Here is a 27,950-nt window from a genome sequence, read left to right as displayed (position 1 = left end):
CCCAGCACCTTGTATTTGGCTCTAGTGTGGCTTCCCAGAACTTAGTTCCAGCGTGTGACAACTCTTATCTCGAGATCACTCTCCTTTTCTATTCTTGAGCCGCCTTTCATTGCTTAGGCTTAGGTCCCCTAAGTATTGAGTATGTTCTAGGAAGAAGAGAGGTCACAGGAAGCCGAGAGAAATTTAGATATTAGGGTGTGAGAAAGAGGCGTGTGAAGCTAAAGATGCAGGTGTTGCCTTAGAAGGCTCTTGCTTCAGGGTCTTGCAGGCCCTGAGAGAAGGCTGGGGACGGGGTCGGGGCGGGGGGGTGGGGGGGGCGGATTGTCTGAATGTTGCCTGTTCTCTGGCCCGTAAAGGAAGTAAAGCAGGGCCCTTCCTGCTCCTCAGGACTGCGTGAGAACTACCAGATAAAATAGATGTGTAAATACTCTATAAACTTAAATTTCTAAGGGTTGTTAAATTACCCTGACGGCTCCTTTAAGAGGCGGGCCTCATCCCTGCTAACAAAGCAAGTCCCCGCCTCCGGTTGCCAGGGTACTCTGTGGCGTCGCATTCTCATTGGTGGGCGACGTGGTGAGCCATCCAGCGGCAGCCATTTCCAACGAGCTGGCGGGGGCAAAAGATGGCGACGCCCGTCGGGTGGTCGCAGGGGGGGTCAGGGTCGGTGTGTCTCGCCTTCGATCAACTGCGGGACGTGATTGAGTCTCAGGAGGAACTGATCCACCAGCTGAGGAACGTGGTACGCAGCCCGAAGAGCTAAGGGAGAGGCTGGACTGGACGCCTAAATGTTGGAGTTGGGCCAGCCCCTGTTCCGGTGCCGGGGGGGGCATACGGAGAGCACATTGCCAATGGCGTCATCAGAAGGAAGGAGGGGTCAGATGTGTTATGGCTGGTGGAGATGGAGCCAAAAAGGGCCAAGGGTCTCATGAATATTTACCAGAGAATTTTAATCAAAATCAAGTTATTCTCTACTCTCTTTGCCTTGTTGTGCAAAGCCTGGTAGATATATCCCCATTTATTCACTGAGCCTCAGTTTCCCCATTTCTAGTTGGAGACGATTTCACTGCCCAAAGCCCTTGAGTGCTGGCAAAGAAACTGTTAACATCCTTTCTATTACATACATCCCCTCCTCAGTGTCTAATGCAGTGCCATGCTGAGTGCAGTAAGCACAGGTTTGGCCTTTGCGCACATTAACAGCTTCTGACCCCCTTATGTCCCTTTTCTGTTGTTTTCTCAATCAAACCCCAGTTCATGGGTGCAAAGCATCGGAGCCACAGATTATCTGGACAGGCATAGTAAAACCCTGGCCAGGTAGAGTTCACGGTTTTTCAGTTTTTGTTTTCTCTCTTGAATAGAAGACCTGGACATACCTCCATCTCAGAAATAAGATGACTTCACATCTCCTTCTCCCTCTAATGGCTTTATGCGGCTCTAGGCATTGAATTACCTTCAATTTCCTGAAAGTACCCAGTTCTTCCTCTTGGCTACTTTAAGAGGTGGACTCCACCCCTGGACTTTTTCTCACAGTCTGGAACTTTTCCACCCCTCTTCTTCTTCTGGCCTAGTCCTATACGGCAGTCAGATCTCGGGTCTGCTCTGATGTCTCATTCTCCAGAAGCAGTTCTGACTTTTCCCCAAGCCAAGTCAGGGGCCTCCTCTGGACACCTCTTTGTTCTTCTCCATCATAGCACACACTGTTAGAAGTGCTGACCATGGACTATCTTATCCATGAGACTGGTTGCTCCTTGAGGACAGGACCTAAGAGTTGAGCCTCAGTGAATCATGTGGGACAATTCTCCCTTCCCAGGGCCCCATCTCATCCTAGGTGCCCTGGACATCATCCCATTATCTATCCTTGCTCCTGGTCCCTAGTGGACACCCCTCCCCCACCCCAGCCTCAGGCCCTCCCTGAGCCAGGCTCTGTTGCAGATGGTTCTCCAGGACGAAAATTTTGTCAGTAAAGAAGAGTTCCAGGCAGTGGAGAAGAAGCTGGTGGTAAGTAATGACCTATCCAGGCTCCTGATTTTCCCCAATTTCCCGGAATCCTTTTGGTTGAGCAGAATCATTGAGTATTGGCCTCTGAGAGCCTCCAGTCCCAGTAGCAACACAGAATCTTGTTCTCTGGCTTCTGTGTGTCCCTCTGAGAAAGGGAGCTGGTTAAGGGAGACCAGGAGACCCAAGGTGGCTTGGGGTTAATGAGGTCACTGCTACCGCTCCTGTAGGAAGAGAAAGCTGCTCATGCCAAGACGAAGGTCCTCCTGGCCAAGGAAGAGGAAAAGTTGCAGTTTGCCCTCGGAGAGGTAGAGGTGCTGTCTAAACAGCTGGAGAAAGAGAAGCTGGCCTTTGAAAAGGCGTGAGTGAGCTTTGGTTAGGGAGGATGGGTTGGAAGTCCTATCTGCCCGTCAGCCTTCCCACTCTTTCTTATGTTCTCCACACAGGCTCTCCACTGTCAAGAGCAGAGCCCTGCAAGAGTCCAGCAAAAAGGACCAGCTCATCACCAAGTGCAATGGTAGGCGTGAGGCCCGCACTTCTTCCCACGCTTACATACATGGGCTCTTCCCCAACAGTCCAGTGCCCGTGTCCAGGGCAGGGTTTCACCCCAACTTCTGTCCCCGGCTGAGGATACAGGCAGGCCCAGGCGGGCCACACCTTCGCAAAGGCCTTCAGGGACCAGGCAGGCCACGGAAATGAGGGAAGCAGTTGTACGATATTCTTCATGGCCATAAAGGAACGGGCTTGCTCCCATTTTTCTTGAAACATACGACGACCTTAGTCCACCTTTTATTTTCCCACTTTTGATGTATATTAGAAATAGTGTGCTCTACTCATAACTCTGTTATAAGAGGAACAACAAGGCAAGCACAAACCCTGTTAGGGAGCTGACCCTTAGTCTCAAGGTGTGGGATCCCATAGGGAGGAGTGGGGTCTGCGGTGATGTGGAGAGCCCTGCCCCCTCTCAAGGGCTAGTGTCTCTGCTGTGGGAATGGGGGTCCAGCATTGTTAGATCTTTAAAAAAGAAATTGGAAGCCAGGTTTTAATGGAAGCTTTTCTGACTTTTTAGTGTTGGCAACTGATTTAGAAATTTTAAAAGTATTGTATGGGCCAAGTAAAATGTCTGTGGGCCATTAGTTTTCAACTGTGCTCCATGTAGATGCCTGTGGCCACTTGTGCTGTGAGTTGCGAGGCACTTTCAGTCAGCTACCCAGTGTCCCTAGACCTCAGGAACCCCTTTTATTTTCCAAGAATGCTAAACTTCCCATACCTAGTTTAAGAAGTAGCTATGAATTCCATATGCAACATCTACTTCATTCACTGAAACAGAGTTTGAGTAGGCTAGAGCCCAGAGCTAAGCCCAAAAGAGGTGCAGGGTCTCTCCTGATGGGCCCCCACCTGGGGCCTTGGGCATCCTTTACTCTCCAGTCCAGCTTTCTCTCTCTCCTGCTAAGTTATCTCACTGGTAAGCTGCCAGTGGGCTGCCATCTTGATCTGCCCAGGTGGGCTGACAGGCCTCATGGTTTGAGAGCCCCCGTTAGGCCCTCTTGGGACCCAATAGGCAGTCACTAGCTCCATACCGAAGGATGCTGGCCCATAGTCCTTCGCCTCCCTCTGGATATTCCCTCCTACTTCCCTAAAAGGAACCTAGGGTTCTTTCCTGGTGGTACTAGGTAAAGATATCCTTCTTTTAGGGCACTTCCTAGAGATCAACTAAGGCCGCAGGGTTCTGTGTCTGCTAGTGGAAACTGTGTGTGAGTCACGGGGACAGAGCCTGGCTGCTTCCCCCGAGATTGTCCTGAATCCCTCCAGGAGGGCACAGCCCTCACCTGAGCAAAACAATGACCAGAACCTTCCCCTGCCCTCCCCCTGGCCTGTGCCTCCCCCCTGCCACTTTCCCTTATGTGGTTTCAGTTTAGTTTTACTTACATAGTTACTTAATCTTTTCAAAAGGCTTTTCTAACCATATTCTCATTGGGTGCCTTTTATTTTAAATTTATCTCTCATTTATTTTAAAAGATTCCCACAAATTTCTGATGCTTTTTCCCAAAAGAACTTCACAAGCAGTCAGTCTGGATTAGCTGGATGACCTGGGGAAGGAGTTTTGATAGTTCTGGTCCAGTGACCCTGTAAGCTCATGTGTTCCTTCTCTTCCTTCACCTGTGTCTCCTCTTTTCCATGCTGTGCCTTAATTTTTTACATCGTCTCTTCTGAAACCTTGAATGCCCCCGTGTTTTGCAATTTTAAAGCTGATGTTCTAGTTCATCTTTGTCCAACCTTTAAAGGCAGTGGGATTTTCTTCCTGTGAGGATCAGAATTTTCCACGGCTCCTTGAGGGCCAGTTATATAAATGAAGCACCCTCAGATCTCTACAGCCTCATTGCATTCTAACACAAATCACAAAGATTATCCTGGCATCTAATAAGCACTTAATTAGGGGATAAGCTTTGCCACCACTAATCTCCCTGGGTCCTCCTGACCCTGCTGTGGAAGAGGGACTATCCCTGTTCCCATCTTACAGATGAAGAAATGGGTCTGAAAAAAGAGGCAACTTGCCTAAAGTGGTAATACTGTCTCACTAATATTAACGTCATTTAAATATCACCTTGCTCTGTTCTCTCATCAGTTCCTGAATGTTAGCTCTCCTTTCAGGAGCTACCTCCTTGAGGGCAGACCCTACACAGGGCTGGGCATCCAGCTGGCCCTCAGAAGGCCTGGTTGGATTGAGATGACTGAATTGGTGATGTTTCTAAGTCCTAAACCCCCAGGGGACATCCCGTTTACTCATGCCACAAATAAATTTATTGTGTTCCTTCTATGTGCCAGGTACTGTCTTGGACTTTAGGGTTAAAACAATGAATAAAACAAAAATTCTTGTTCTTACATCCTAGTAGGGGAGAAGACAAATGAGTAAAATATATGGTATATTAGGTATAAGTGCTAAGAAGAAAAATAAAGCAGAGAAAAAATAAAGATAGGAAATATTGGGAAGGGGTATAATTTTAAGTTAGGAGGGTCTCGCCCAAGAGGAGATGTCTGTGAGGATCTGCAGGAGTTGAGGCCAGGAGCTGTTGTTCATCCTCCTGCCTTTGGACAGGGCTGCCCACCTCTCTCCAAGAGCCGTTGCCTGCCCTCATGTGAGTCACCTAGTCCAGAATAGAGTTGTGAAGTCACCGACACATTATCAGACATTGTGGCCTCTCATCACCCCATCAAGACTCCATAATAAACTCATGGAGAACCCCTGGGTGGGGGGAGCCAAGTTCTGAAAAGACCCACAAGGGAATGAATGCCTTAACTCAGGAAGGAGCCCGTGGGATGGAACCACCTCCTCCCTGCCTCTCTCCCCCACAGAAATTGAGTCTCACATTATAAAGCAAGAAGATATACTTAATGGCAAAGAGAATGAGATTAAGGAGTTGCAGCAAGTTATCAGCCAGCAGAAACAGATCTTCAGGTGAGGGGTCTGGGCCAGGCTGGGGGTTGTTGATGGAAGTGGGGAGCCAGACTTCTGGCCCCTACCTTAGACTGTCCCCAGCCCATGCCCAGCCGGCTCCATTGCAGGAATCACATGTCTGACTTCCGGATCCAGAAGCAGCAGGAGAACTACATGGCTCAGGTGCTGGACAGGAAGCATAAGAAAGCCTCGGGGACGCATCAGGCCCGGAGCCACCAGCGTCCCAGGGAAAAATAAAATGGTCTTCGCCTTTCTGTTCTCTGGCTGTATCACCCGACCTCTACCTTCTCTGCTGTGGGGGTCCCCATCCCAATCCTTCCTATCTATGGGTACCCGCTTCAGGCCTCACTAGTGGCCTGACCCCCAAGGAAAGAACAGTAAGAGGCAGAAAGCACTCTCCTTCCTTCCTGCCTACCTCCTGGGCCTTGGTGACCTAAGTGAGAATCATGTTACCAAGGCCTGGGTGGGGGAAAAGCCTTGGACCACCACCTACCAGGCCACTTCTGGGTTCAGAAGAGGATGCTGCTCAAGTCTCTAACCCTTGCTGCTTCTCTCTCTCCCTTGGGTAGTAGTAGGGGGTTAATGGGGGTATGGAGTTACAGCCTAAGGGAGGACTGCTTTGTTGTCTAATAGGCACTGTCACTTATTACTCAGTATTTAATCCTTGCCTATGTAAAGGCATAAAGGCAAGCCATGTGGTGTGTGTGTGTGTGTGTGCGCGCACGCGCGTGTGCGTGCGCGCACGCGCCAGGACTACAATAAATTGGGAAATCAATGTCCATCATAAAGCAAGAGTGTTACACCTGCGAATTACACATGCACCTTCTTAACACTTCCCTTCAACAGAACAAGCTCATCAGTCTTCACAAATGGTAGGAAGAGAAAGGGACAATGCTGTTTCTATTTTTAGGGTGGGGAAACTGTGAAGGGGTTATGACTTGCTGAAGTTGCACATTAAAGCTGGATGTGATGGACAGCCTTCATCCTCTCAGAAGCCATCACTGATGGCTAGGTAATAATCATGGAGATATGCCCAGGCAGGGACCCACTCAAGATGAATCAGATGTGTCAAATCTAGCCTTTCCTGGCTCAGCGTGAGGATGAATGCACAGGAGGGGCCAGTAGTCTTGCTCCAAGGCCAACTGGGGCCTGAGTCATGGCAGGACCTTGAAGTCAAGGGCAAATGGAGCCCATTGTCCCAGGACAATGACAGGTGGCAGCTGCTTCCCCACCAGAGCCTGTTCCTCAGGGCTAGTACCGAGGTGATGGAGGCTGGAATGAGGGCCTTGTGAGTGGCTGAGGAAGCAAAGGGTTAATCTTGCCTCAGAGAGGCTTTAGAGAGGGGACCACAGCTACTCCAAAGGTTCCTAAGAGTCCCCACATCAGCATCCAGGCCTTGTTCTAGTTGCCAAGGCAGCCTATAAAAGCTGTCCACTCCAGCCCCTTTCAATAGATTCCCACTAAAGGCTAATGGGTCCAGCCAGGGACAGCACCTTCCTGAGGCTCCAGCACTTTTGGGGCAGGGGGGGGCAGCCCTCCAAGCAATGCTCCTCTAGCAAAGGTGTGGAGTGATGGGTCAAAGAAAGTGGGTGCACTCTTGATGTCAAGCTGGGATCAGGTTACAGGGCCAGGGAGGTGGGGTGCCCTGTGGTAATGGGAAGGTGCTGACGGCTTAAGGAAAGATGAAGTTGCTAGCAAGACCTAGCCTGAAGATCTGGTCCTCCAGCTCACAGTCTGATCCACACTCCATAGTGCTTGACCTCAGGCAGGTCCCTACTCAGCCTTAGTTTCCTCAGTTGGGTGGGCCTAGGTCCTGGCTCCAAGTTGGACACCTGCCTTCCCCTCACCTTGTCAGCCTCAGTCTCGCTCCAGCCCAAGCCAGAGATGGGGCTTGGGAGGGTAAGGGCCAGGACTCACATCTCTCTTGCTGGCGACACCGCTGGCTTGGAGCAGACGCGGCCGCTTTAAGGCGCGGTGACCCCATGGCATCCTTGAGCGGGGCGGGGACAGTGCGGGCGCCTGCTGCATCAGCCCAGGCGAATGAGAGGGAGGTTGTGCGCAGCGTCCGGCCCCACCATGCTGACCGCGCTCGCCCCGCCAGCCCTGTCCGGGCTCCCAGGTCAGCTGCCCGCTGCCCCCGCGCAGCGCCAGGACTCCTCCGGTTCGTCAGGTTCCTACCACACGGCTCCGGGTTCTCCAGAGCCCCCGGACGTTAGGCCGGACGAGGGCTGGGCGAATTGGCCCCGGGTGGCCCCTGTGCTGGGGGCGGGCGCGCAGCCTCGCCTGTCCGTCAGAGCCCAGAATAGCCGCCAGCAGCTCGGTCCCGGCTCGGGTTTCCCGCGAGGCCCGGGCTCCGGCCCACGGCCACCCCAGCCCCAGCTGCGCATACTGCCGTCGGGGGAGATGGAAGTCATTTTCGGCGCCGGGCCCCTGTTCAGCCCCTCTGACTCGGCGGATAGCAAGGTGCAACAGCTCACCGCCCCGGCTTTCCGCAGCCTCTCGCCGCCCCGGCCCGCGTCTCCCGTCCCCGCCCCACCGCAGCCCCAGGCCACCGATGGTGGCTCCCGCTGGGCCACCTACTTGGAGCTGCGGCCTCGTGGTCCGAGTCCTGCCACCCCAGCGCAGTTCGAGTGTGTGGAGGTGGCACTGGAGGAGCGTGCTGCGCCCACCAGGGCTCGGACTGTGCCCAAGCGTCAGATTCAACTGCGCCCCCGACACCGGAGTCCACCGCGGGAGGCCGGCGCGCCGCGCCCCCGACTGCTCCTGCGGACCGGCTCCCTAGACGAGTCTCTGGGCCGCCTGCAGGCTGCCTCGGGCCTCGTGCAGACAGCGCTGGCCAGAAAACTGAGCCCTGCAGTCCCTACCGCAAGCAGCGCCCCCTTCGGGCCCACCGAGCGGCCAGAGCCTGAGACTCGGAAAACGGCCCGCAGTACCCGAACGGTCCGGGAAGATGCCAGGTCTCGGCCACCCCGCATGCACTATAATTCAGCGCCCGCCAGAGCCCCACGACCGTGGCCCAGCCTCCGCGAACGCGCGATTCGGCGCGACAAACCCGCGCCCGGAACTGAGCCGCTGGGTCCGGTTAGTTCCAGCATCTTCCTGCAGTCAGGGGAGAAGACCCAGGAGATGCACAACCAGGAACTCAAAACTAGGTTCCCGGGAGAGACTCCAGATCAAACCATCCTGAGGCCACAGAGTCCGCCTTTCGAGTCCAGGGACCCCTGGGAAGTTCTGAGTAAGGCAGTAAGGCCAAGGACACCGTCTCCGCTGTGGCAGGCTCCAAATGGGCCCGTGCAGGGTTTTCACTGCCCGTTTCCCCAGAACCTGTCCCCGTGGAATCGGGATATTCGGAGGGTGAGTAGTCCGTTGTCCCCCGAGGCATCCCCTTCATGGGAAAATCAGGAGCCCACCGTCGAGGAAACTGTCAGCAGAAGAAGCCCTTCCCCTCCGACACTTTCCCAGTGGAACCTGGGTGTTGCCAGGGCAAGAAGCCCATCCCCTGAAGCGTCTTCCCCGTGGGAGGTTCCGCATCCGGCAGTCGGAGATAAAGTACAGGGGAGTAGGAGCTCGTCCCCGCTGGCATTGTCCTCAAGGGAGGCTCGAAATCGTCCTGTTGGGACGTGGAGCCCATTGCCCCAAGAGACGTGGGATCCCACAGTGCCGGGCTCATCGATAACCTCTACGCGGGAAGGTCTGAATGACGTAGTCCAGGAGAAGCGGGCGCTGCCTACGCCATCCGCACCCGGCGATCCAGAGCTAATAGAGGTGCAGAGTTCGCACACACGCGAGATGCCAGATCTTATGTTCCGAGGCAGTCAGCCGTCTCCAGAGGTGGTTGCACCCGAGCTGCCCATCAGTCGCCTCGCGGGCACAGTGGATGTCGATGAGCTCCCGGAAGCCTTGGGCCCTGGAGGTGTGACTTCGGGACGCCTGCGCGTGGCTATTCCGCGCCCCCGCGACGTACGCAAGATGGTGAAGACCACATACGCGCCAAGCTTCCCCGCGGCATCTCCAAGCTCGGGAGTGCCTGCGCCTCCTGCAAACCCCCGCCAAGAGGAGGGTGGCGCATCGGAGACGCAAGAGCTCCAGGCACTGGGGACTCCAACCCCGGCTCACTACACTTCTATTTATCTCAAGGACTTTCTGCCGGTCGTGTCGCACCCCTACGAGCCCCTAGAGCCGTCCCCCAACACAGTCTCCCGGGACGTTTCACAGCCCAACGGGGTCCTGCGGCGGAAGGCCGAAAACAGCACGGCAAAACCCTTTGCGCGCACTGAGATCCGCTTGCCTGGTGCCCTGGCCTTGGGACGCCAGCCAGAGGGAACCCGGGGAGTCCTGGTGCGTGGTCCTGGAGGAGAGAATCGGGTTGCGGAGGCCCCGCGTCTTGTCCCCGACGGCGAGAGTCAGATCAGCCCTCTAGGTGGCGCTCGCATCTTACCCCACCCGACACCCATAGAGGCAACAGGGGCCCAACCACCCCGACCACTCCGCCCCGGTTCCCCTCAGGTGCATCCTAGCTCGAGCCCTGGGATAGCACCCAAATTGGAGACACCCCCTTTGGTCCCCGGGCCTGCGACTGCGGTCCAGTCGTCTCTCCTGCGAGAGCCCCAGGCGTTGGAGAGCAGAACAGCGCCGTCCCAGCCCCGCGCTGCCTCGGCGCCTCCGATGGACCGGTCCCCGGAAGGCCCCTCCCAGGGGTCACGCAGGCCGCCTGGGGCCGCGCACGCGGGGAAGGTCCTGGTGGACCCTGAGAGCGGCCGCTACTACTTTGTGGAGGCGCTGCGGCAGCCTCGGCTACGGCTGCTCTTCGACCCCGAGAGCGGACAATACGTGGAGGTGCTGCTGCCGCCCTCGCCCCCAGGGCCACTCCGACGCTTCTACACCCCGCTGGCCCTGGGCCCCGGCCTCTACTCGCCCGCCTATGGGCCTGTCTCTGGCCTCTCACTGCCTTCATCCCCGGGCCCGCCGCCCTTAAGCGGCACCCAGCTACCCTGGGCCTCTGAGTCGGGGCCCCTGGATGGGATGTACTACCTGTCTCTGAGTGGGACCCCTAGCTCCGCACCCCCTCTTCTCCTCTGTGCTCCTCCCACCAGCTCGGGTCCCACCCAGGCCAACAAAGGCTCCTTATTTTCCGTGTGAGGGCCTAGGTCCTGATCCCCACGTGGTATTGGGGCTGTTAATGGCCTTGAAGGTTCTGGCATCCAGTCCCCTGCCCTTCTTCCCTTCTGTCACCTTTTACTTTTATCCATTTTAGCCAGTCTTCAGAGAGGAACTTAACTTCAGACACTGTATCAGAGACTCCTGGGCTGATGGAGCTGGAGCACAGGAAGTAGCTGCCTACTTCCTTCCCCAGCAAAAGTATATACCCGTTTCCCAAGCATTCCCAGAGTGTGGTGTGTTTGTGTGTGTGTAAAAGTGAGATGTCTCAGGGTCATGTCCCTGGGAGCTGACCTGAGGGAGTGTTGGGGTTCGCTAGGAGCAGCAGGAATTGGGAGCAGCAGGGGACAGGGCTGTCCCCCAGAGGTAGTAAGCTGTCCCTCCGTGAAGGTGGGCACACTTGAGGTGGAGCAGGCACCAGCCTCTGGCTATCAAATCTGTTATTCTTTGAAAAAGGATCTTGGCCTTGGCGGCTGTGGTAGAAAGTGGCTAGTGCAACCAGGGCAGGCTAGGTCTGAGAAAAAGAGCCATGGGGACAGCAAGTGGAGATGGAGTGGGGAAGTAATAATGGAGGGTCAGCCAGGGATTTGTGGGTGTACTGGGGGAAGGTAGGGAAGTGGCTGTAGTCTGCAACTGGGAGCCCCACCCTTCATTCACTCCTCAACCCCAGCATCTGACTTGGCTTCTCTAAGCCCTCAGAGCTGAGCTGGCTCATCCCGGGACCAGGAGTGAGGGCTTCAGCCACTCCCAGGGTAGAGGGCAGATGAAGTGAGTCATGAGGAAGGACATGTGAGCAGAGAGAATCATTTGAGCTGTTGTTCCAGAGGAGTGTCGTGACCCCTCCAGGTGGAGTAGAGGGTGGGTTAGGGTTAGGGTTGGCAGTTGAAGGGATACCCCTGTGTAGGGCAGGTCAGAGAGACTTGAAGCCCTCAGCTGGTTTCACTCTCCCAGTAACAGATGTGGTAACCATGCTGAGAGAGGTGCTGGCTCTGCAGGCTAGTCAAAGCATAGGGAGGGACAGGACCCAGAACCTCTGTTCCAGTTGCCCCAGATTCCAGGAGTCTCCGAGGGCACAGGGAAATGCATGGGGTGGGAGGTGCTCTGCGTGTAGGTTTCTGTGTAGCTCTGAACTTGAAGTGGCTGGACAGGTATGTGATATGATGAGTTTGGGGAAGAAGAGTGCCCATTAGAAGCAGTGTTAGGGATGGAGATCAATGCCTTCCTTAAATTTGAGATCCCTGGGGGGCCCAGATCCCTTGGAGTCCCTGCCCCCTGCCTTGGACTGAAAGCTGACTGGGAGGACTATGACTCAGAAAAACCTGGACATCTTCTCATGGCCAGAGATGCTGGTTCTGATAACATGGTGGGCCTTAGGCCCGTCCTGGGCCCCTCACCTCATCCTGGTGCACAATAAATTGCTGACCCAATAAGCCATGATGGCTGAAGCAACTGGTGTAAGGTGTCTGATTTTCTGCCTTGGCCCCTTAACACTCCCACTCCCACAATGCCCTTTCATGTCCAGGTACAGCCTGGGTGGAGGGAATCCCAGGGCTCAGGGATGGAAATCACATGTGTCTTTCATACACTGTCATCCCTGCCTTAGTGAATTGGCCTCCCAAGGAGAGAGCCCTAGGCTGGAAACCATACCTGTGGCCTCATTCCTACCAGTGGTGAGTGGCCAATGGGCTTTGGGGTCAATAAGGTGTGAGTTTTAATTTCGGTATGTCCCCTCTAGATGTGTAGCCTTGGATTTGTCACTTCTTTCTGAGCCTTCGTGTCCTCAGGGGCAGAATAAAAATGACAGTAACCAACGACCTCCTCCCCCAAGGTACTCGGCACAGTGCCTGCCACGTGGCCTGATCCCAAGATGTGGGAGGTATCAGCTTCTCTGTGTCCTTGTCCAGGCCCAGCCCCTCTCCTTGCCTCGTTGTTCACTATCTGTGAAATAGAGCTGAGGTGGCTGGAGCCAGGGTCACACTAAAGGAGGTGCATACGTGGCATCTCCTGGGGAAAGGGAGAGAATGGGAGGGGTGAGGTGGTGGTTCCCCATTGGTCTGGGTGAGGTGTTCCGGGGCGGCCCCCACTGCACACAGACACATGTACATCTGCATCCCACCCACAGCCCGTGCTCATTGAGCCAGTTCCATGAACCATGAGGCTGTCACTGCCACTGCTGCTGCTTCTGGGGAACTGGGCTATCCCAGGGGGCCTCGGGGACAGGGCTCAGCTCACAGCCACTGCCCCACAGCTGGATGATGAAGAGAAGTACTCAGCTCACATGCCTGCTCACCTCCGCTGTGATGCCTGCAGGGCAGTAGCCTACCAGGTGAGTCCCTCCCCCAGCAGTTCCCCTGCCCAGACCCCTCCTCAAGCCAAACCCCTCCATCTACCTCAGATTCTACCACTAGCCTTTGATCTCCCAACTCCCATCCCCGGCCATCCAGCTAGACTCGGCCTCCCATGATATTGCCATCTTCACTTCACCTGAACCTCCCTGCCTCGCTTTACCCATCTGTTTGCCCAACAGAGACCAGACAATCTGGGACACCCCACAGTATCTTGAGAACCTAAGGAGTCACCAGCTTGTTGTCTCAGACTCCTTCCTTTTCATGCTCATTCTCAGATCCAGACTCCTTCCTAAAACATGACTGAGGAGCATTGGTGTATGTGTGTTTGTATGCTGAGTGCATGAATGTATGAGTATATGTGTGTCCGGGTTCACACACAAACCTGTCAAGTGTGCCTGAGTACCTCTGTGGGGGACCGAGGGAGCCTATGAGTACACGTGTTATTGAAGACTGGGCTGCTAATTTTTTTCTTTCCTTGTTCTCATGGTTTAAAATAGCATGCACTGATGAGCAGGTGTGCCCTGGGGGAGGGGCCCCCATGCCCAGGGCTAACCTTCCCCTTCAGCATTTCCCGCCTCCCCTCTCCATTCCTGGAAAGTAGATCCTGCCTCAGCTGGCCCAGTCCCTGCTTTCAGGACCTGAGGGAGGGCAATGAAGCCTGCCTCACATCACAGGTGCTTCCTGCTCAAAAGGCTTTCTTGCCACCTCATTCTCCCCCAGAGACCCATGCTCCTGTTCTCTCCTCCCCTACACTGAGCAGTCTGGAAACCCTGGCTCTCAGCCCCTCTGTTTCAGATGTGGCAACATCTTGCAAAGGCAGAGGCCAAGCTTCACACCCCAGACTCTGGAGGGCATCAGGAGCTAAGTGAGTCAGTATACACAGACGTCCTGGACCAGAGCTGCTCCCAGACCTGGCAGGAGTGAGTTGAAAATCTGGTCCCTACCTCCCTCCTTCCAGAGGCAGGGCTGGTGTATAGAGGTCCCCAGTCTCCCACTCACACCACACCATCTGCACCAGGGCTCTGGTCCCAGGTCAGGGGCTGGCTGGGTCCAAGTCTGAGCTTTGGAGTTGGGAGCAGAAGGGTAGGTGACCAGGGGACAAGATCATTGTGTGACCATGGGCCAGCAGCTTCCTCTCTGTGGTCCTCCGTTTTCCATTAGGGAGGATCAGAATCTGGGTACTGAACTCAGCAAATGCCAGTGTGCTCAGCTTCATGTGGAGATGGGTCCCCCACTGGCCGGGCTCTCACTAATGCTGTCACTCTCCTCCCCATTGCCTCCAGCTATGGAGTCCGAGAAGTGAACCAGGTGAAACAGCTCACAGGCCCAGGACTTAGCAATGGGCCGGAGCCAACCATCAGTGTGATGCTCACAGGGGGCCTCTGGCCCACCAGGTATGACAGGAGGGTGTGGAGCCCCCTGGAGACTTAGTTTGCCCCCCGTGGGCTGGCTGAATCTGAGGCTCCTGCTGGGCTCCCCTAGGCTCTCCAGGACATGTTTGCACTACTTGGGGGAGTTTGGAGAAGACCAGATCTATGAAGCCCACCAACAAGGCCAAGAAGCTCTGAAGGCATTGCTGTGTGGAGGCCCCCGAGGGGCTTGCTCAGAGGAGGCGCCAGTCGCAAGGGCAGAGCTCTAATCCAACTCCTCCTTCCCCTTCGGGTGGTCTGCTCCTGAAGGGGGCAGGGGGTGTGGCTCCTTCTAGATCTGCCCCACTTTTTTCTGCAAGCTGCCTGAGGGCAGGGAGGCCTTGCTCTTCTGTACTGTCACTCTCCCTACCTCCTTCAGCTTTAGGGTGGGGGTAGGCAAGGCCTTTCTCTCTGGACTCAAATAAAACCCAGTGACCTCGATTCCTTTTCTCTACAAAATGTGCTTGGGGCAGGCTGGAAGGACAGAAATTGGTGTTTCTGCTGTTGTTGCCTCTAAAGAGGTCCAAATACAGTCCCCACAATTTCCCAGAGGTGAATGAGATCTGTCATCGTTGGAAATGTCAGCGAACAGTCAAAGGCGTGTAGATCCAGTTATGTGAACAACGAGACCCCAGATCCTTCACGAGAAAGAAAAACCACGGAAAATTACATAAGCAGGCTACCTCGTGGACACGCCTATTACAACCTCTCTGTGCTATCAGTGCCCCTCCCGGAACTCTAGTTTCACTGGGACTACGCCCAGTGGCTGCTCATCTTCTAGATTGCCTCTGACACCAGCTGGCATGGTTGAGCCCTAGGTGCCGGCCTGGGACAGGGTGGGGCAGGGTTCCTGGAACAGTTTGGATTTAGCATCTTGGCTCTAAGTCTTGCTCTCCCCAGAAATTCTTCTATCCTGGGGCTCATCCCTCAACAACGGGGGAAAAAAGGACCCCTCTTGGGGCCCACCTGGGTCTGGGAACCGGGGGCCAGGTGGTGTTACAACTTGCAATTTCCTTTGTGAGAGTCTCTTTGATCCCCAGAAGCACTGGGAGGTGGACAGGACAGACTCTAATCCCCTGATAACATGCAGAAACCGAGGCTTAGACAACAAGAGGCTCAGGACAAGTCCCAAGCTGAGTGGTAGTAGGGCTGGGAGGGGATTCAGATTATGGGGGTGGGGAAAGGTCATTGCCGGAAGAATAAGGATACCCCAGACATGCCCTGACTACTCCAGCTTCCCTGAGCTCACTGCAGCCCGGCCCCCTATATTGCCTGAGGCCCCTCCTTCCTGGCCTTCGCCCCAGGAGAGAACTCCTAGACACCAGGAGAAGAGCCAGGGCCAAGGAACCTTTGAGTTGCTGAGCCGTCAGTAGTATCTGGTATGTAGCTGGGTGTGGAGCTAGGAGCCCTTGACATGACCCTGTGTTTATGTGGAATGATTTAGAGAGACTCTCTGCATCTGAATCTGGGTGTCGTGAGTCCTTTATGTGACTATATCTGAGACCATGTGCAACTTTGCAGCCTTGTCTCTGTGTCTGGTGTGTGGTTTGGGTTGAATTGAGTGTCCAGGAGAGTGGAGGGGGCGAGGCTCTATCCCCACAGCCCCCTGGGGAGTGCTGGGGAGGAGAGGTTGCGGATGAAAGTGCTGAGGAGCAGCTCTGAAACTTCAAACTGGTCAGACAACTTTGAGAAACTTGGAGCAGAAGCCAAAAAGGGAGAGGAGAGGACAGGCTGACAGAGGAACAGGCTGGAGACTGGACAGGCTGACGGATTCAGGCTGTGGCATGAAGTTGCTGCCCACCTGGAGAGCGGTGCTGCCTGTGGGCCCTCAGGGCAGGGCCTGGCCATGGGCACAGCAACCCAGAAGTAGGTGGTCTCTAGGGGGCTGGGGCTGGGGCAGCACAAGGGGAGTAGAACCAGGGACCTCCAGCCCTGCCCCCACCAGCTGAGGAGCCTCAGCCCCTTGGACCCTCCTGAGGCCCTCTCAACCAGCTCCAGGCCCCATGGCCAGGCTGGGCTGGATGGGCCAGGAGGGAGAAACAGACTGGGCTCAGGGACTGGCTTTAGCGGCTGTGTGACAGACATATGGTCACACAGGGCCCAGTGCTTAGAAAGGCACCGCACTCGGTTTAATGATCTGCTGTTGCTGTTTTAAAATTCATAATTTGGGAGCAGGGGCCCTACGTTTTCATTTTGCACTGGGTCCCACAGATTAGGTAGCCTGTTCTAGCTGGGAGGGGAAAGGGATCCCTGTCCTGACACAGGGGATAGGCAAGGCCAGGCCAGCCTTGGCAGTTTCTTCTCCTACAGCTCATCTATTGTGTGCCTCAGGGAGCTTGAGGGGTGAACAGAGATGGTGGGGAGGGCAGTGCCTTAGCTCAGTTAATGTATGATTTACAGCATGAATGCAGGAATTTAGGCCAACCTGAATTTTAGGAATAGTTTTCTAAAATCTTGCTACCTATGTGGCCTTGGTCAGATCTTATCTCCTAATCTGTTTCCTCAACTGCAAAAGAGGTTGATACCGTACAGCTCCAAGGGTTAGACATGACAATACATAGATATTGCCTGGCATGCAGTCATCCCTCCCAAATGAGAGTGGTTATGATAATGATAATGATTAACTTGTTATTAATAAGTGGAGAACAGCTTCATTCAGAGGGTGACATAGTAATTGCTGATTTCTACTCCTCTCACCTCACCCAGGGCTTGGCAAACTTCCAAGACTATGCTTCACCCCCTACTCTGGCCCTCTCTTAGAAAACAAGAACAGGCCCTGTGCTCAGGCTCAGGTGCAGGCAGGAGGTGAACGTGACAGAGACATGGGCAGCATTTACCACTCCACTATGGCTAGAGTTAATACATTACTTCCGCCCAGGGTCCTGCTTTCGCAATCGAGATTGGAGCTGGAGATCTGGTTACAGATTTACTTCTAATAATGTCTGATGTGTGGAGTAAAGTCCTCCTTGGGCTTTGTATAACCATCCGCTCTTCTCCTCAGGAACTGCTCACACGTGTGCCCCAACGATGAGGGCACAGGAGGAACCCGAAGCAGGCTGGACACAGGTGCTGGGAGATGGGTGGAGCTGGGTGGCAGGTGGGTGAGAGGGAAGAAGGAGCTTTCTGCCTGAGAAGGCAGAGACAAATGTTCTGATGAACTTGATCAAGAGTGATTGTCTCAGGCCGAATGTGGCAATTGGGGGATGGGGTAGGGGTGGCAGTGGCGGTGAAAAATACTTCAGCTTGGGAACTGGCTGACTCCAGCTTGGGGGCCAGCAGGAGCCCAACCTACCCCTTCTCAACAGTGACACCCCAAGGACTTCCAAAGGGCAGAGGTGGGACCAGAGTGGGCCCAAGAGGGCCTGTCCAAAGTCTCCAGCCCTTGTGGCTCCCTCTCCCGGTGTCCCCCCAGGCCTTCTGACTTAGAGGCCCATTTCCTTGGCTAGAAAGCCCAGGTCCCAAGGGCTCCAGGGGCCAGCACAGTGGACTAACCCCTGGACAAAGCAATGTGAGGTGGGAGCCAGGTTGTAGCCTGGCTAAGGGATAGTTGGGTTAATGAACTATGAAGGGGGTGAGGACTCCAGGCTCAGACCCCATTCTGAGGAGCTGACAGGCCACTCAGGCACTTAATTGATTCTGGAGCAGAATCGACTTTGCCAGTGTCCACTGCTCCATCCCCAGTTACTGCTCTTTGCTGCCCCCAGCGTGAGTCCCTTGGCTCAGCAGGGACCTCCATGAGGGACCCTCCAGTGGCCCTGCCCACAGCAGGGACCTCCACGAGGGACCCTCCAGTGGCTGAGCCCCAGTTCGACATGCTGTACAAGATCGAGGATGTGCCACCCTGGTACCTGTGCACCCTGCTGGGCTTCCAGGTGGGCTTCCCCCCAGGGCCTCCCCACCACCACTCTGCACGCTCCCTGGGATCTCACCCGCTCCCTGGCCACCAAAGTTATCTTGGGTAACAGGAAGAGAAACCTAAGGTCAGCAACAGTGACTGTCACCAAGTAGGGGTGGGGAAGAGGCTCAATGGGACCTGAGAAAAGATTAATCCCCTGGAAGCAAGTGTCATCTGCCAGGTGAAGTGTCATGACAGGAAAGAGGGCCCACTCCACGGAATATTTAGGAATAACTTGGAGATAGTTTAGTAATCCCCAGAGAAGTGAGCCATAGCCCTCTGGGAATCCTCTGTGGGAGTGTCAGTCCTAGGTGGGTACATTTACAAGGGTGGCATGGCTCCAGTCCCACTGAGGCAGGCATGAGGACTGTTAAGGAGCCCTGTTAACCTGTGAGCGTCATAGGCCCTGCCTGATCAACTCTTCTCCAACCCCTAGCATTACCTGACGTGCTTCAGCGGCACTATCGCTGTGCCCTTCCTTTTGGCTGAGGCGCTGTGTGTGGGCCGTGACCAACACATGGTCAGCCAGCTCATTGGCACCATCTTCACCTGCGTGGGCATCACCACCCTCATCCAGACCACACTGGGCATCCCAGCTCCCGGCCCACCTCCCCCCCCCCGCTACACACACACACACACACACACACACCACACACAGGAGCAGCAGGTGGTCTCTCTCAGAGGACTCACGGGACAAAAAGAGCTGTTATCTGCCCCAACCTGCTGCTTCTTCTCCCTGGTCAGCCTTATAGCCAAGCAGCTAAGGTCCTACCCTTGGCTCCTGGCACTCTTCAAGGAAGAGCAGTCTGTGGGTTTAAGGGAATGTGTCCTAGCCATGCTTTCCCCTCATTAAGCCCTACTTGGGGTAATCAGGACCACCTGCTTCCCTGCTTCCAGGGCCTGTGCAAGTCTCTCCAATGACCTGTTTTCCCAGGGGCCTCTGTCCCCTGTGTACACAGCCCCCTAGGCCTGGGTGGCCAAAGCATGATGGTTTGAGGAGTGAGAGTAGGAAGGAAGATTGTCAGTGGAGCTTGGATGCAAGAACAGAGCTGTTCACTTTTGTGCATGTGGCCCCTCACAGTGCAGGAGTTGTTGAGAAGGCAAGGGGGCAGGTTGTGGGCCAGTGGCTCCATTTGTTTCTTCCTTGGCCCCCCAAAATATTAGAGTTCTATCTGGGGCCTCAATGATTTCCCTCTGCTCTGCCCCTGCCCTTGTCCCTCTGTGTCTCTGTCCCTGTGTGAGGTTCTCTCCGTCCCTCTCTCTGTGTCCCTCTCTCCCTGTCTCCCTGTTTCTGTGTCCCCGCCGCCAACCCCGCCCTGCCCCTGCTGTTCTGTGCTTTTCCTTCCAGGCTGCCGCTGTTCCAGGCTAGTGCCTTTGCGTTTCTGGTCCCAGCCAAAGCCATCCTGGCCCTGGAGAGATGGAAATGTCCCCCAGAAGGTGGGCATATTTCTGGGGTCTATACTGAAGAGGGGGTGCCCAGGAGCTTGGAGATCTGGGAGACTATCCCAAGTCCAGACACCAGGGTGCATTCATGGTGGCATCTTCTTTCCTTCTGTCTCTGTTCCCTGTTCATATGTGCGTGTGGTCCTATCTCTGCCCCAGAGGAGATCTACGGAAACTGGAGTCTGCCCCTGAACACTTCTCATATCTGGCACCCACGGATACGAGAGGTGGGTTTGCACGTGGAGTAAAAGAGACCTGGACCTCAGGAGGTAGCTAGATGGGAGTGAGGGCCATAACTGAGTTGGGGCATGCGAGTGGATAGTCCAAGAGCAATTTTTTAATGTGGAAATCATAGCTTCTACATAGTAACTTATGACTGATCTTTGCTCTTCCAGGTCCAGGGTGCAATCATAGTGTCCAGCATTGTGGAAGTGGTGATTGGGCTGATGGGACTGCCTGGGGCCCTGCTCAGCTACATTGGGCCTCTCACAGTCACCCCCACTGTCTCCCTTATTGGCCTCTCTGTCTTTCAAGCTGCTGGTGACCGAGCTGGCTCCCACTGGGGCATCTCAGCTTGGTGAGCGGCCACCAGGACTGATCCTTGCCCAGCCCCAGCCCCCCCAACCCCTGTATGTCTGTCCCCTTAGTCCTGGCTTTTGCCCCCAACCTGGCCTACCAACCATCTCTTTGTTGTGCCCCTGCCCCCAGCTCCATTCTCCTGATCATCCTCTTCTCCCAGTACCTACGCAACTTCAACCTCCTGCTGCCTGTCTACCGCTGGGGCAAGGGCCTCACTCTCTTCCGCATCCAGATCTTCAAGATGTTTCCTGTGAGGAGCTGATAGGCGGTTGGGGCTGGGACTAGGGCAGGGGCTGGACTTGTGTCCAGGGTCAAGGTCGGGGGGCAAGGGCCAGACAGCAGGGGAACTAGAGCTTGAGCAGAGATGAGATCCCAGCCGGGGGCTGGAGCAGGTGTTGGAGCTGGGATCTAGGGCTGGGGCAAAGGCTGTGGCTGTGTCTAGGGCTGACGTAGGGGCTGGTTAGCTTGGAACAAGACCTCCAGGGCCCTCAGTGTGCCCCTCACCCCTCTCCACTTCAGATTGTGCTGGCCATCATGATCGTGTGGCTGCTGTGCTATCTCCTGACCCTGACAGACGTGCTGCCCACAGACCCTACAGCCTATGGCTTCCACGCACGAACAGATGCCCGAGGGGACATCATGGGTATCACACCCTGGATCCGAATCTCCTACCCCTGTGAGTGATCCCACCTGGGCCCCTCTGCCTCTAACTGAGACCATCTATGAGGCCCCTGCTGATACCAATCCAGTTGGTGATAAAACTAGTATTAAATGCTGCATGTGTATCGTGTGCCAAGCAGAGTGCTGTAAACTCAGAGCCTCACTCCAGCTTCATGACTCTGAGTGATCCCAAATAAGCTCCCACAACTGTACAGCACCCACCTCAGCTTGAAATCCCTTTATCTACATTCCCCCACAAACTGCCTAGTCCACTCCCCAACTCACCCTCCTGTCTTCTCCCACACCTCCCAGGTCAGTGGGGCCTGCCTACAGTGACTGCAGCAGCTGTCCTAGGGATGTTCAGTGCCACACTGGCGGGCATCATTGAGTCCATTGGAGATTACTATGCCTGTGCCCGCCTGGCTGGTGCACCACCTCCTCCAGTACATGCTATCAACAGGTATGCCCATCTGCCCTCCCCAATATCTGATCCTCTCTGGGGTCACTCAGGAAGCAAATGTAGGGACAGGATCGAGTCCCAAAGATGTGGACTTGGGCAAGTCACTAATACTCTCCAGACCTCGTTTTCCTTACTTATGAAAAGGGGATGTTCTCATCACTCAGCGTTGCCAGTAGCTGAGGAGATAGTGAAGTCTGAGGAATGAGGAAACTGAAGCCCAGAATCTCCTAAGGGAGTATGTGCCAAGGCACGGGGAGTAGTGCTCAGACCTGGGCTTCTGGTTCCCAGACATACCTCTGGCCAGGAGTGAGGAGTACTGCAGACAGATGGTTGCAGCTTTCACAGTCCTGGAAGAGGCGAGGCTCTGCCAGGGTGATGGGAGGACACTAGCGAGGGAGGGGACGGTTGCACAGAGGCTAGACCAAACCCACACTCCCTTTCCTTACAGGGGCATCTTTATCGAAGGCATCTGCTGCATTATCGCAGGACTGTTGGGTACGGGCAACGGGTCCACCTCGTCCAGCCCCAACATTGGCGTCCTGGGAATAACCAAGGTGCCGCGCCGAGCCAGAGCAGCACAGAGGCCCGACTCCTGTGCCTCACGCTTCGCCCCAAGCCAGTACCCACTTTGGCCCAGTCCCACCCTGTGTTTGAGGGGCCCCTCCCTACATCAAGCCCTGGCCCTCTAGTGTCTCACTCTCATCCCAGGCTACGCCCGAACCCCACCCTCCCCGCCCCGACCCCGGAACTCACCCTGTCCGGCCTCGCCCCCTGCGTCTAGCCCTGCCCCTGGCTCCCTGGCAGGTGGGCAGCCGGCGCGTGGTACAGTACGGTGCATGCATCATGCTGGTCCTGGGCACCATTGGCAAATTCACGGCCCTCTTTGCTTCGCTCCCTGACCCCATCTTGGGGGGAATGTTCTGCACCCTCTTTGGTGAGTGCCGGGCGCGGGCCCCAGGTCCCATCACGGTAGCAGAGTGGGGGAGCCCCGCCGGGCCGCGTGGCTTCTCTAGCGGTTCTCCTGCCCCCTCAGGCATGATTACCGCTGTGGGGCTGTCCAACCTGCAGTTTGTGGACATGAACTCCTCCCGCAATCTCTTCGTGCTCGGATTTTCCATGTTCTTCGGGCTCACGCTGCCAAATTACCTGGAGTCCAATCCTGGCGCCATCAACACAGGTGCCTTCACCTATCTGAATGTCACCAGAGTGGGGGAGGTTTGGTGAGCTAGACACTGAGCACAGCCCCTCCCTCAAAGGTTCCATACAGTTAGAGCCACAGTTTCTGCCCAACTCTGGATGTTGTTAATCAGCAGCAGAGAGGCTAATTAGCAGAGATGTCCTTTACTAAGACACTTTCCACAGATAGGTATTGAACTTTACGTGTGCTCCTTTAATTTTCACAACAGCTCCAGGAGACAGATATAATCATCTCCATGTCACAGATGAGGAAAGTGAGGCTTAGATGATTTGCCCCAAGACAAGAAAAGTAGTAGCAACTGGCACAACTGGGATTTGAATCCAAGAGTGGAAAAGGCAGAGGTGTAGACAGGCTTTAAAGTTGGAGTTTGTACAGTTCCAGCTCTACACCTGCTCAAGGAAGTCAGCAGGCTGCACAAGTAGGGAGAATGTCCCCGAGCTCTGCTCTCCAAATGGGGCCATGATACCCATTGGCCCTTGGCCTATTCCATAGGCATTCCTGAAGTGGACCAGATTCTGACTGTGCTGCTGACTACAGAGATGTTTGTGGGTGGCTGCCTTGCTTTCATATTGGACAACACAGTGCCAGGTATGGGTCAGGCCTAGGAGGAAAACCCAGAACCGAGCTGGGCTCATCTGCACTCCAACACAGCCCTTGAACTGGAGCTATGGCCAAGTCTAATATGATGCAGGCCCTTTGGGCAGGGAGATGCAGAAATAGACGGGCTGGTGGAGTGCCTACTGGCTGGAGGGAGACCCACTGGCCAGAGGCACAGACATGTCTCATAGATCTTGAAGAGGGTAGGGCTAGGAGGGTCATTCCAGGGCTCTATGAGTTGTTTCCTCTCCATTTCCTGGTAGCCACTGGGGATGAGGAGTGCTTTTGCTTTCTTAAAGTAGGAGATAAAAACGTAGCATCAGTTTGTTGGCAAAACTCACTCCAAATATGCCAGAGCCTGTCACTCTGGCTACTAGAAGAGCCCCTAACATTTCTTTGCTATTAGGGCTCTTTGCAGGAATTGTGGAGGATACTTCACGGGGGTCTCTGAGAACCCTCTTGGATGTTTATGTGCCCAGTAAATACATGAAAACTAAATGTCACCAGATGCTCTCACTGGTAACAAGCATAGTTAACATTTACCAAACATCTACTATGGGTCAGGCATGGAGCTGTCTCATTTCGTCCTCAAAAACTGTCCTGTGAGGTAGAGACTATCGACACCATTTTATATGAGGAAACAGAGGTTAAGTGACTCGCTGAAGGTCACATCTACAGATTTTAAACTTTGCAAATCTGGGAATTTGTAACAAAGCCCATCTGATTCAGTCTATGGCTGTGTCCCAGCCATTGTACCACACTGCTTCTGCTGGAGGGTTTCAGGTGAACTGGAAGATCAGGGAAAGCTCCGTGGAGGCAGGGGCTAAGAAGACTGCATCAGTCCAGGAAGGTGAGGGATGACAGTAGTGGGATGATGGCCTTCCATCTCCCACTACTTGCCAGCCTGAACATAGCTGCATATCTCCGCTGCATAGCCCCTCTCTGAAGATACAAGTCTTTATTCAGAGCACAGGAGTAAGAGGCTGGCTGTGCACAGCTGGTGGTCTGGAGTGTGGGCAGGGAAGGGCTAGGGATCCTGGCACTTTTAAGAATTTTAGACAGCATCAGATGTTGAGAAAGCTCTTGGTACCAGCTGCCACTTAGACGGATGGATGGTACCTGATCTTTCCCCATTTAGAGGAAGCTGAGCTGGGGGTTAGAGCAGCCCACCCTGTGAACCTGAAACAGGAAATTGGCATCCTCAATGCCAAGGGAATCTGCGGAGACTAAAGGTATTAGGAGGGCAGCTATAAACTGAGGGGCTTCTCTGGTTTGAGTAGCTGGATTAAGCTAACCAGATGTTTAGTCTCAGACTACCTGAGTTCCTTGCATCCTCATCCTTCAACCCAACTGCCCATCAGCAGCCATTCATGCTAGGGATCCATTAGGTTATGCCACATCATCTTCAACAGTCCCTCAGTATGCATTAGTGTGTGTGTGTGTGTGTGTGTGTGTGTGTGTGTGTGTGTGTGTGTGTGTGTGTGTGTAGTGTGTGTGTAGCTATTAAATTTGGAATTTGAATCTTAATTACTTGCTGAAAGTTAAACAGCCTGGATTCAAACCCACATCTCGCTGGCTCTGAACTCAGTCCTTAACCATGGAATCAATCGCATAGCTTCTATACGACGGGCACACTTTGCTGATATGCCACTTTGCATTTGCTCTTACTCTTTACCCATTCACAACCCAATCTTAGAGGGGCAGTCAATTTAATTCATCAAATGCTAGAGGAGCTTACTAGCTTACCCTTGGGTAAGACAATGAAGGGGAATGTACAAAAACAAAAGTATAAGTCATAGTTTGTTTTGAGGAGCTCCTAGTACAGAAAGTAAAACTGGATTAAAAGCAATTTGGAGCAATGTCAATAAGCCTGGGCTAGACTCATCTGGAGCATTTCCTGGATGAGCCTGGATGGAACCTAGGAGAATGGAAGGGACCTGGAGAAGCAGACAGGGCACTGCAGGTAGGGATGTACAGGGTAGGCAAGGGAGCTCTGAGCCAGCTGCTGTGTGTGTGTGTCCTGGCAGTGGTGAGGGGGGAAATCAGACACAAGAGTCCGATGCCACACCTCCAGCTCTTCCCCGTCCACTCTGCCCACCTGTGCTTTGTACAGCCGGACCCAGCTCAAACACTACCTTTTCCCAGCAGTCAGCCTCTTAAGGACCCTAGCCTTCCCTCAGTGCCCTCTCCTAAAAGACTTTGGGACACACATGTGGAAATCTTACTTTCACCACTAGATTTACAGTGTCAGTCTTTACCAATACATGCCCTCTTGTGAAAACCTCAGAGATCTCATGCAACCCTCCTCTTCCTAAGGACAAATTCCTCTAGTTGTAAAAAAATTATTTTGTGTATCCCTACCACTTTACTTAGCTTGGCTTTCTGAAGTTTGTTATTATAAAAACAAGTTTACTTTCCAACTATGGAACTACACTGGTTATAGTCTTTCAAAATACACCAACCTGTCCCACAGCATAGTCTGGGCACTATTTGGTGCCCATCAGCCCAGCACAGAATAGCCCCACACTCAAGATGTAGAATGACAATTACTTAACTGCCTGTTTCATCATAACATTTTTTATGATAGTGCCTGTATATACGTATAGGTCTTATTTTGCAGAAATGAGATAATGAAATTAAAGCATTTATTAGAACCTGGCACACTGCAGATATTAATAATACTCATTATAACCAGTTTCCTTTAGGGTTCCCTCGAGCTCTGGCCAAGTTAGGAGCTGAGAAATCATAGATTCAATAACTCTTAAGACCAGAAGATATTTGAGAATCAAGACACTTGATTCCAGAAGTCTGCCTTAGGATTAGGTTATGGGAATGAGAAGTAGCAGCAACTGGTCACTTACCAGTTGGCCTTGGTAAGTGACCCCACTGTCCTCTTCCAGGGAGCCCCAAAGAACGAGGTCTGATACAGTGGAAAGCTGGGGCCCATGCCAACAGTGAGATGTCTACTAGCCTCAAGAGCTACGACTTCCCCATTGGGATGAAGATGATAAAAAGAATTGCCTTTCTGAAATACATTCCTATCTGCCCAGTCTTCAAAGGATTTTCTTCAAGGTCAAAAGACCAGCTTCCAGGTCCAGAAGACACTCCGGAAAATAAAGAAACCAGACCTGTGTGCACCAAGGTCTGAAAAATTACTCCCAGGAAAGGTAGGATCTATTAGTCTATAGCTCTTGTGGGAGGGTTGAAAAAAAAAACCATAACCAAAGAAAAAGCAGTTTCCATTTTTGTGACCTATTTGAGTGTCTTCATCAAGGGGAACACAGACTGGCTAAAAAGTCAATATATAGATTTTGAATGGAATTCCTTAGGCGTTTTATAGGTTTACAAGTATGCTGAAATATTGATCCCTTCAGCCTTCTGGGTATCTGGGTAGAAGCTGGGTCATCTGGAGCCCATGAGCCACAAACGTCAGCCATAGGCAGCCAGCCTCATCTTTGTACTCCAGAATGCTAAATAAAAAACTTTATGAGATGGAAAGGTTGAGAAATACTGACATAGCAAAATAACAAGAAAAACCCTCTCATATGCCTTGTTTTAATAAGCCATAAAATAAAAACAGGATGACTTCCGTTACCCTAAAACTATGCCATATAGGCAGGCTCTCATGGGGTGATTATTTGTCCCAAGGACTTTGAAATGTACTCAGTAGTGATATTCTGAAACTTTCCATTTCTACCTGTAATGCAGACACCTGGCTCTCTAGTCAAACATCAAAGTAGTTTTAATGTACACATTCCCTAAGTCAGACAAAAAATGTTCCAACAAAATGAGAGCTTAGCCTAGATGATTCCTTAAAGTAATAACAATCACTTAAATAGAACTTTCTATGTGCCAGGGACTGTCTTAAATGCTTGATGTATATTAACGCATCACACAGTCCTGAGATATTATCATTACTATTCTAAAAAGCCAGAATCTTAAGTTACAAAAAGGTTAAATGACTTGCCCATGATCACTGGATTCACAATCAGGAAGTCTGACTAGCCTGCTCTTAATCATTGGATTACAATGTCTAAGTTTATAATCTCCAATTATATCGCACTATGGTAATTTGGCAGCATGTGGAAATGAATTTATTTGCCTCCATCTGAGCTCAGAGAGAGAGGATTTGTAAGTCTCATGTATTTGGCAGCCCTGTGGTACTGAGCTGTTAAGAGAACAAAGGGGACTGGTTGTATCATGGCTACAAAAAGAACAAGACTAAAGCAGAATCATCTCTGCTTCAGTTTATTAAAAACCCTGTTTATTAGTTTCTTATGGTAGCTATTAAAAACCACTGGGGCACAGGTGCTCACACCAAAGGATCCCCAACCCCAGGAAGGATGTGAGGAAGAACTGATTACATGGCCTTCTCAATCTTGAGCCTAACAAACTTGAAAAAAGCCCAGAGGGCATTATCAACAACCTCGTAGGGCCATGAGACAGAATTGTATGTGGAACTAGGAAATTGCTAGTTGGTTGACAGTGTATCCCAAATAAAGATTATCCACAAACATATTATAAATAAGCTTATGAGGGGAAAATAGGGAAGATCCGGGTGAATCAAAATAGCAAACTAGTCCAATCAGACTAGCAATGGCTTGTGTAGGTCAGAAGCCAATGAAGGTTATGGTAGAGTTAAGATTACCACTATATTGGTCAGGTGCAGTTTCTTAACATGGATATCTATAATTGCCCTGATGTTGCAGCCTGAGGCGATCAATGTGGGTCACAGAAGGGGCTATGGGGTTTATT

General features: G+C 53.2%; 4 protein-coding genes across 10 annotated transcripts; all 4 read left to right on the top strand.

Moving 5' to 3' along the window:
* Positions 1–572: 572 nt before the first annotated feature.
* SPATA24 (spermatogenesis associated 24) lies at positions 573–5,718 on the top strand. Of its 3 annotated transcripts, none has more exons than XM_039836252.1 (6): positions 575–739; positions 1,873–1,995; positions 2,223–2,353; positions 2,439–2,509; positions 5,347–5,449; positions 5,557–5,718. In XM_039836252.1, exons 1-6 carry the CDS (start codon positions 623–625, stop codon positions 5,684–5,686), a joined length of 675 nt encoding a protein of 224 aa, XP_039692186.1. In that variant the 5' UTR covers positions 575–622; the 3' UTR covers positions 5,687–5,718. The 3 variants fall into 3 exon arrangements, with proteins under 3 accessions (XP_039692188.1, XP_039692186.1, XP_039692187.1); XM_039836253.1 differs by having other exon boundaries at positions 576–739; positions 1,930–1,995; XM_039836254.1 differs by lacking the exons at positions 5,347–5,449; positions 5,557–5,718 and adding an exon at positions 4,645–4,810 and having other exon boundaries at positions 573–739.
* Positions 5,719–7,249: 1,531 nt separating this feature from the next.
* On the top strand, positions 7,250–12,051 carry PROB1 (proline rich basic protein 1). The gene has a single exon (XM_039836230.1). The coding sequence runs from the start codon at positions 7,490–7,492 to the stop codon at positions 10,586–10,588; it is 3,099 nt and encodes a 1,032-aa protein (XP_039692164.1). The 5' UTR covers positions 7,250–7,489; the 3' UTR covers positions 10,589–12,051.
* Positions 12,052–12,719: 668 nt separating this feature from the next.
* MZB1 (marginal zone B and B1 cell specific protein) lies at positions 12,720–14,639 on the top strand. The gene is made up of 4 exons (XM_039836255.1): positions 12,720–12,932; positions 13,750–13,874; positions 14,238–14,348; positions 14,437–14,639. The coding sequence occupies exons 1-4, from the start codon at positions 12,759–12,761 to the stop codon at positions 14,591–14,593; spliced, it is 567 nt and encodes a 188-aa protein (XP_039692189.1). The 5' UTR covers positions 12,720–12,758; the 3' UTR covers positions 14,594–14,639.
* Positions 14,640–15,544: 905 nt separating this feature from the next.
* On the top strand, positions 15,545–26,468 carry SLC23A1 (solute carrier family 23 member 1). 5 transcript variants are annotated; one of them, XM_039836240.1, is made up of 15 exons: positions 15,785–16,229; positions 17,365–17,429; positions 18,068–18,235; positions 18,695–18,851; positions 19,606–19,695; positions 19,861–19,928; positions 20,097–20,278; positions 20,410–20,530; positions 20,800–20,956; positions 21,253–21,400; positions 21,849–21,954; positions 22,205–22,334; positions 22,434–22,577; positions 23,091–23,186; positions 26,096–26,468. In XM_039836240.1, the coding sequence occupies exons 1-15, from the start codon at positions 16,148–16,150 to the stop codon at positions 26,341–26,343; spliced, it is 1,962 nt and encodes a 653-aa protein (XP_039692174.1). In that variant the 5' UTR covers positions 15,785–16,147; the 3' UTR covers positions 26,344–26,468. The 5 variants fall into 5 exon arrangements, with proteins under 5 accessions (XP_039692175.1, XP_039692173.1, XP_039692174.1 ...); XM_039836241.1 differs by lacking the exon at positions 15,785–16,229 and adding an exon at positions 15,545–15,742 and having other exon boundaries at positions 22,205–22,577; XM_039836239.1 differs by having other exon boundaries at positions 15,780–16,229; positions 22,205–22,577.
* Positions 26,469–27,950: the final 1,482 nt, after the last annotated feature.

The sequence above is a fragment of the Pteropus medius genome, unplaced genomic scaffold, assembly GCF_902729225.1.
Source record: "Pteropus medius unplaced genomic scaffold, Ma_sr-lr_union100, whole genome shotgun sequence".
NCBI lineage: Eukaryota > Metazoa > Chordata > Mammalia > Chiroptera > Pteropodidae > Pteropus > Pteropus medius.
The sequence above is the reverse complement of the archived record's forward strand: the minus strand, read 5'-3'. Positions and strand labels throughout refer to the sequence as shown.

Coding starts and splice junctions, on each gene's coding strand:
- SPATA24 (XM_039836252.1), top strand. CDS start 623: ATGGCGACGCCCGTCGGGTGGTCGCAGGGGGGGTCAGGGTCGGTGTGT. Junction 740..1,872: donor TCCACCAGCTGAGGAACGTG/GTACGCAGCCCG, acceptor CCTGGTCCCTAG/TGGACACCCCTCCCCCACCC. Junction 1,996..2,222: donor CAGTGGAGAAGAAGCTGGTG/GTAAGTAATGAC, acceptor CCGCTCCTGTAG/GAAGAGAAAGCTGCTCATGC.
- PROB1 (XM_039836230.1), top strand. CDS start 7,490: ATGAGAGGGAGGTTGTGCGCAGCGTCCGGCCCCACCATGCTGACCGCG.
- MZB1 (XM_039836255.1), top strand. CDS start 12,759: ATGAGGCTGTCACTGCCACTGCTGCTGCTTCTGGGGAACTGGGCTATC. Junction 12,933..13,749: donor GCAGGGCAGTAGCCTACCAG/GTGAGTCCCTCC, acceptor CCTCTGTTTCAG/ATGTGGCAACATCTTGCAAA. Junction 14,349..14,436: donor GGGGGCCTCTGGCCCACCAG/GTATGACAGGAG, acceptor GGGCTCCCCTAG/GCTCTCCAGGACATGTTTGC.
- SLC23A1 (XM_039836239.1), top strand. CDS start 16,148: ATGAAGTTGCTGCCCACCTGGAGAGCGGTGCTGCCTGTGGGCCCTCAG. Junction 20,531..20,799: donor AGATCTTCAAGATGTTTCCT/GTGAGGAGCTGA, acceptor TCTCCACTTCAG/ATTGTGCTGGCCATCATGAT. Junction 23,187..26,095: donor ATTGGACAACACAGTGCCAG/GTATGGGTCAGG, acceptor GTCCTCTTCCAG/GGAGCCCCAAAGAACGAGGT.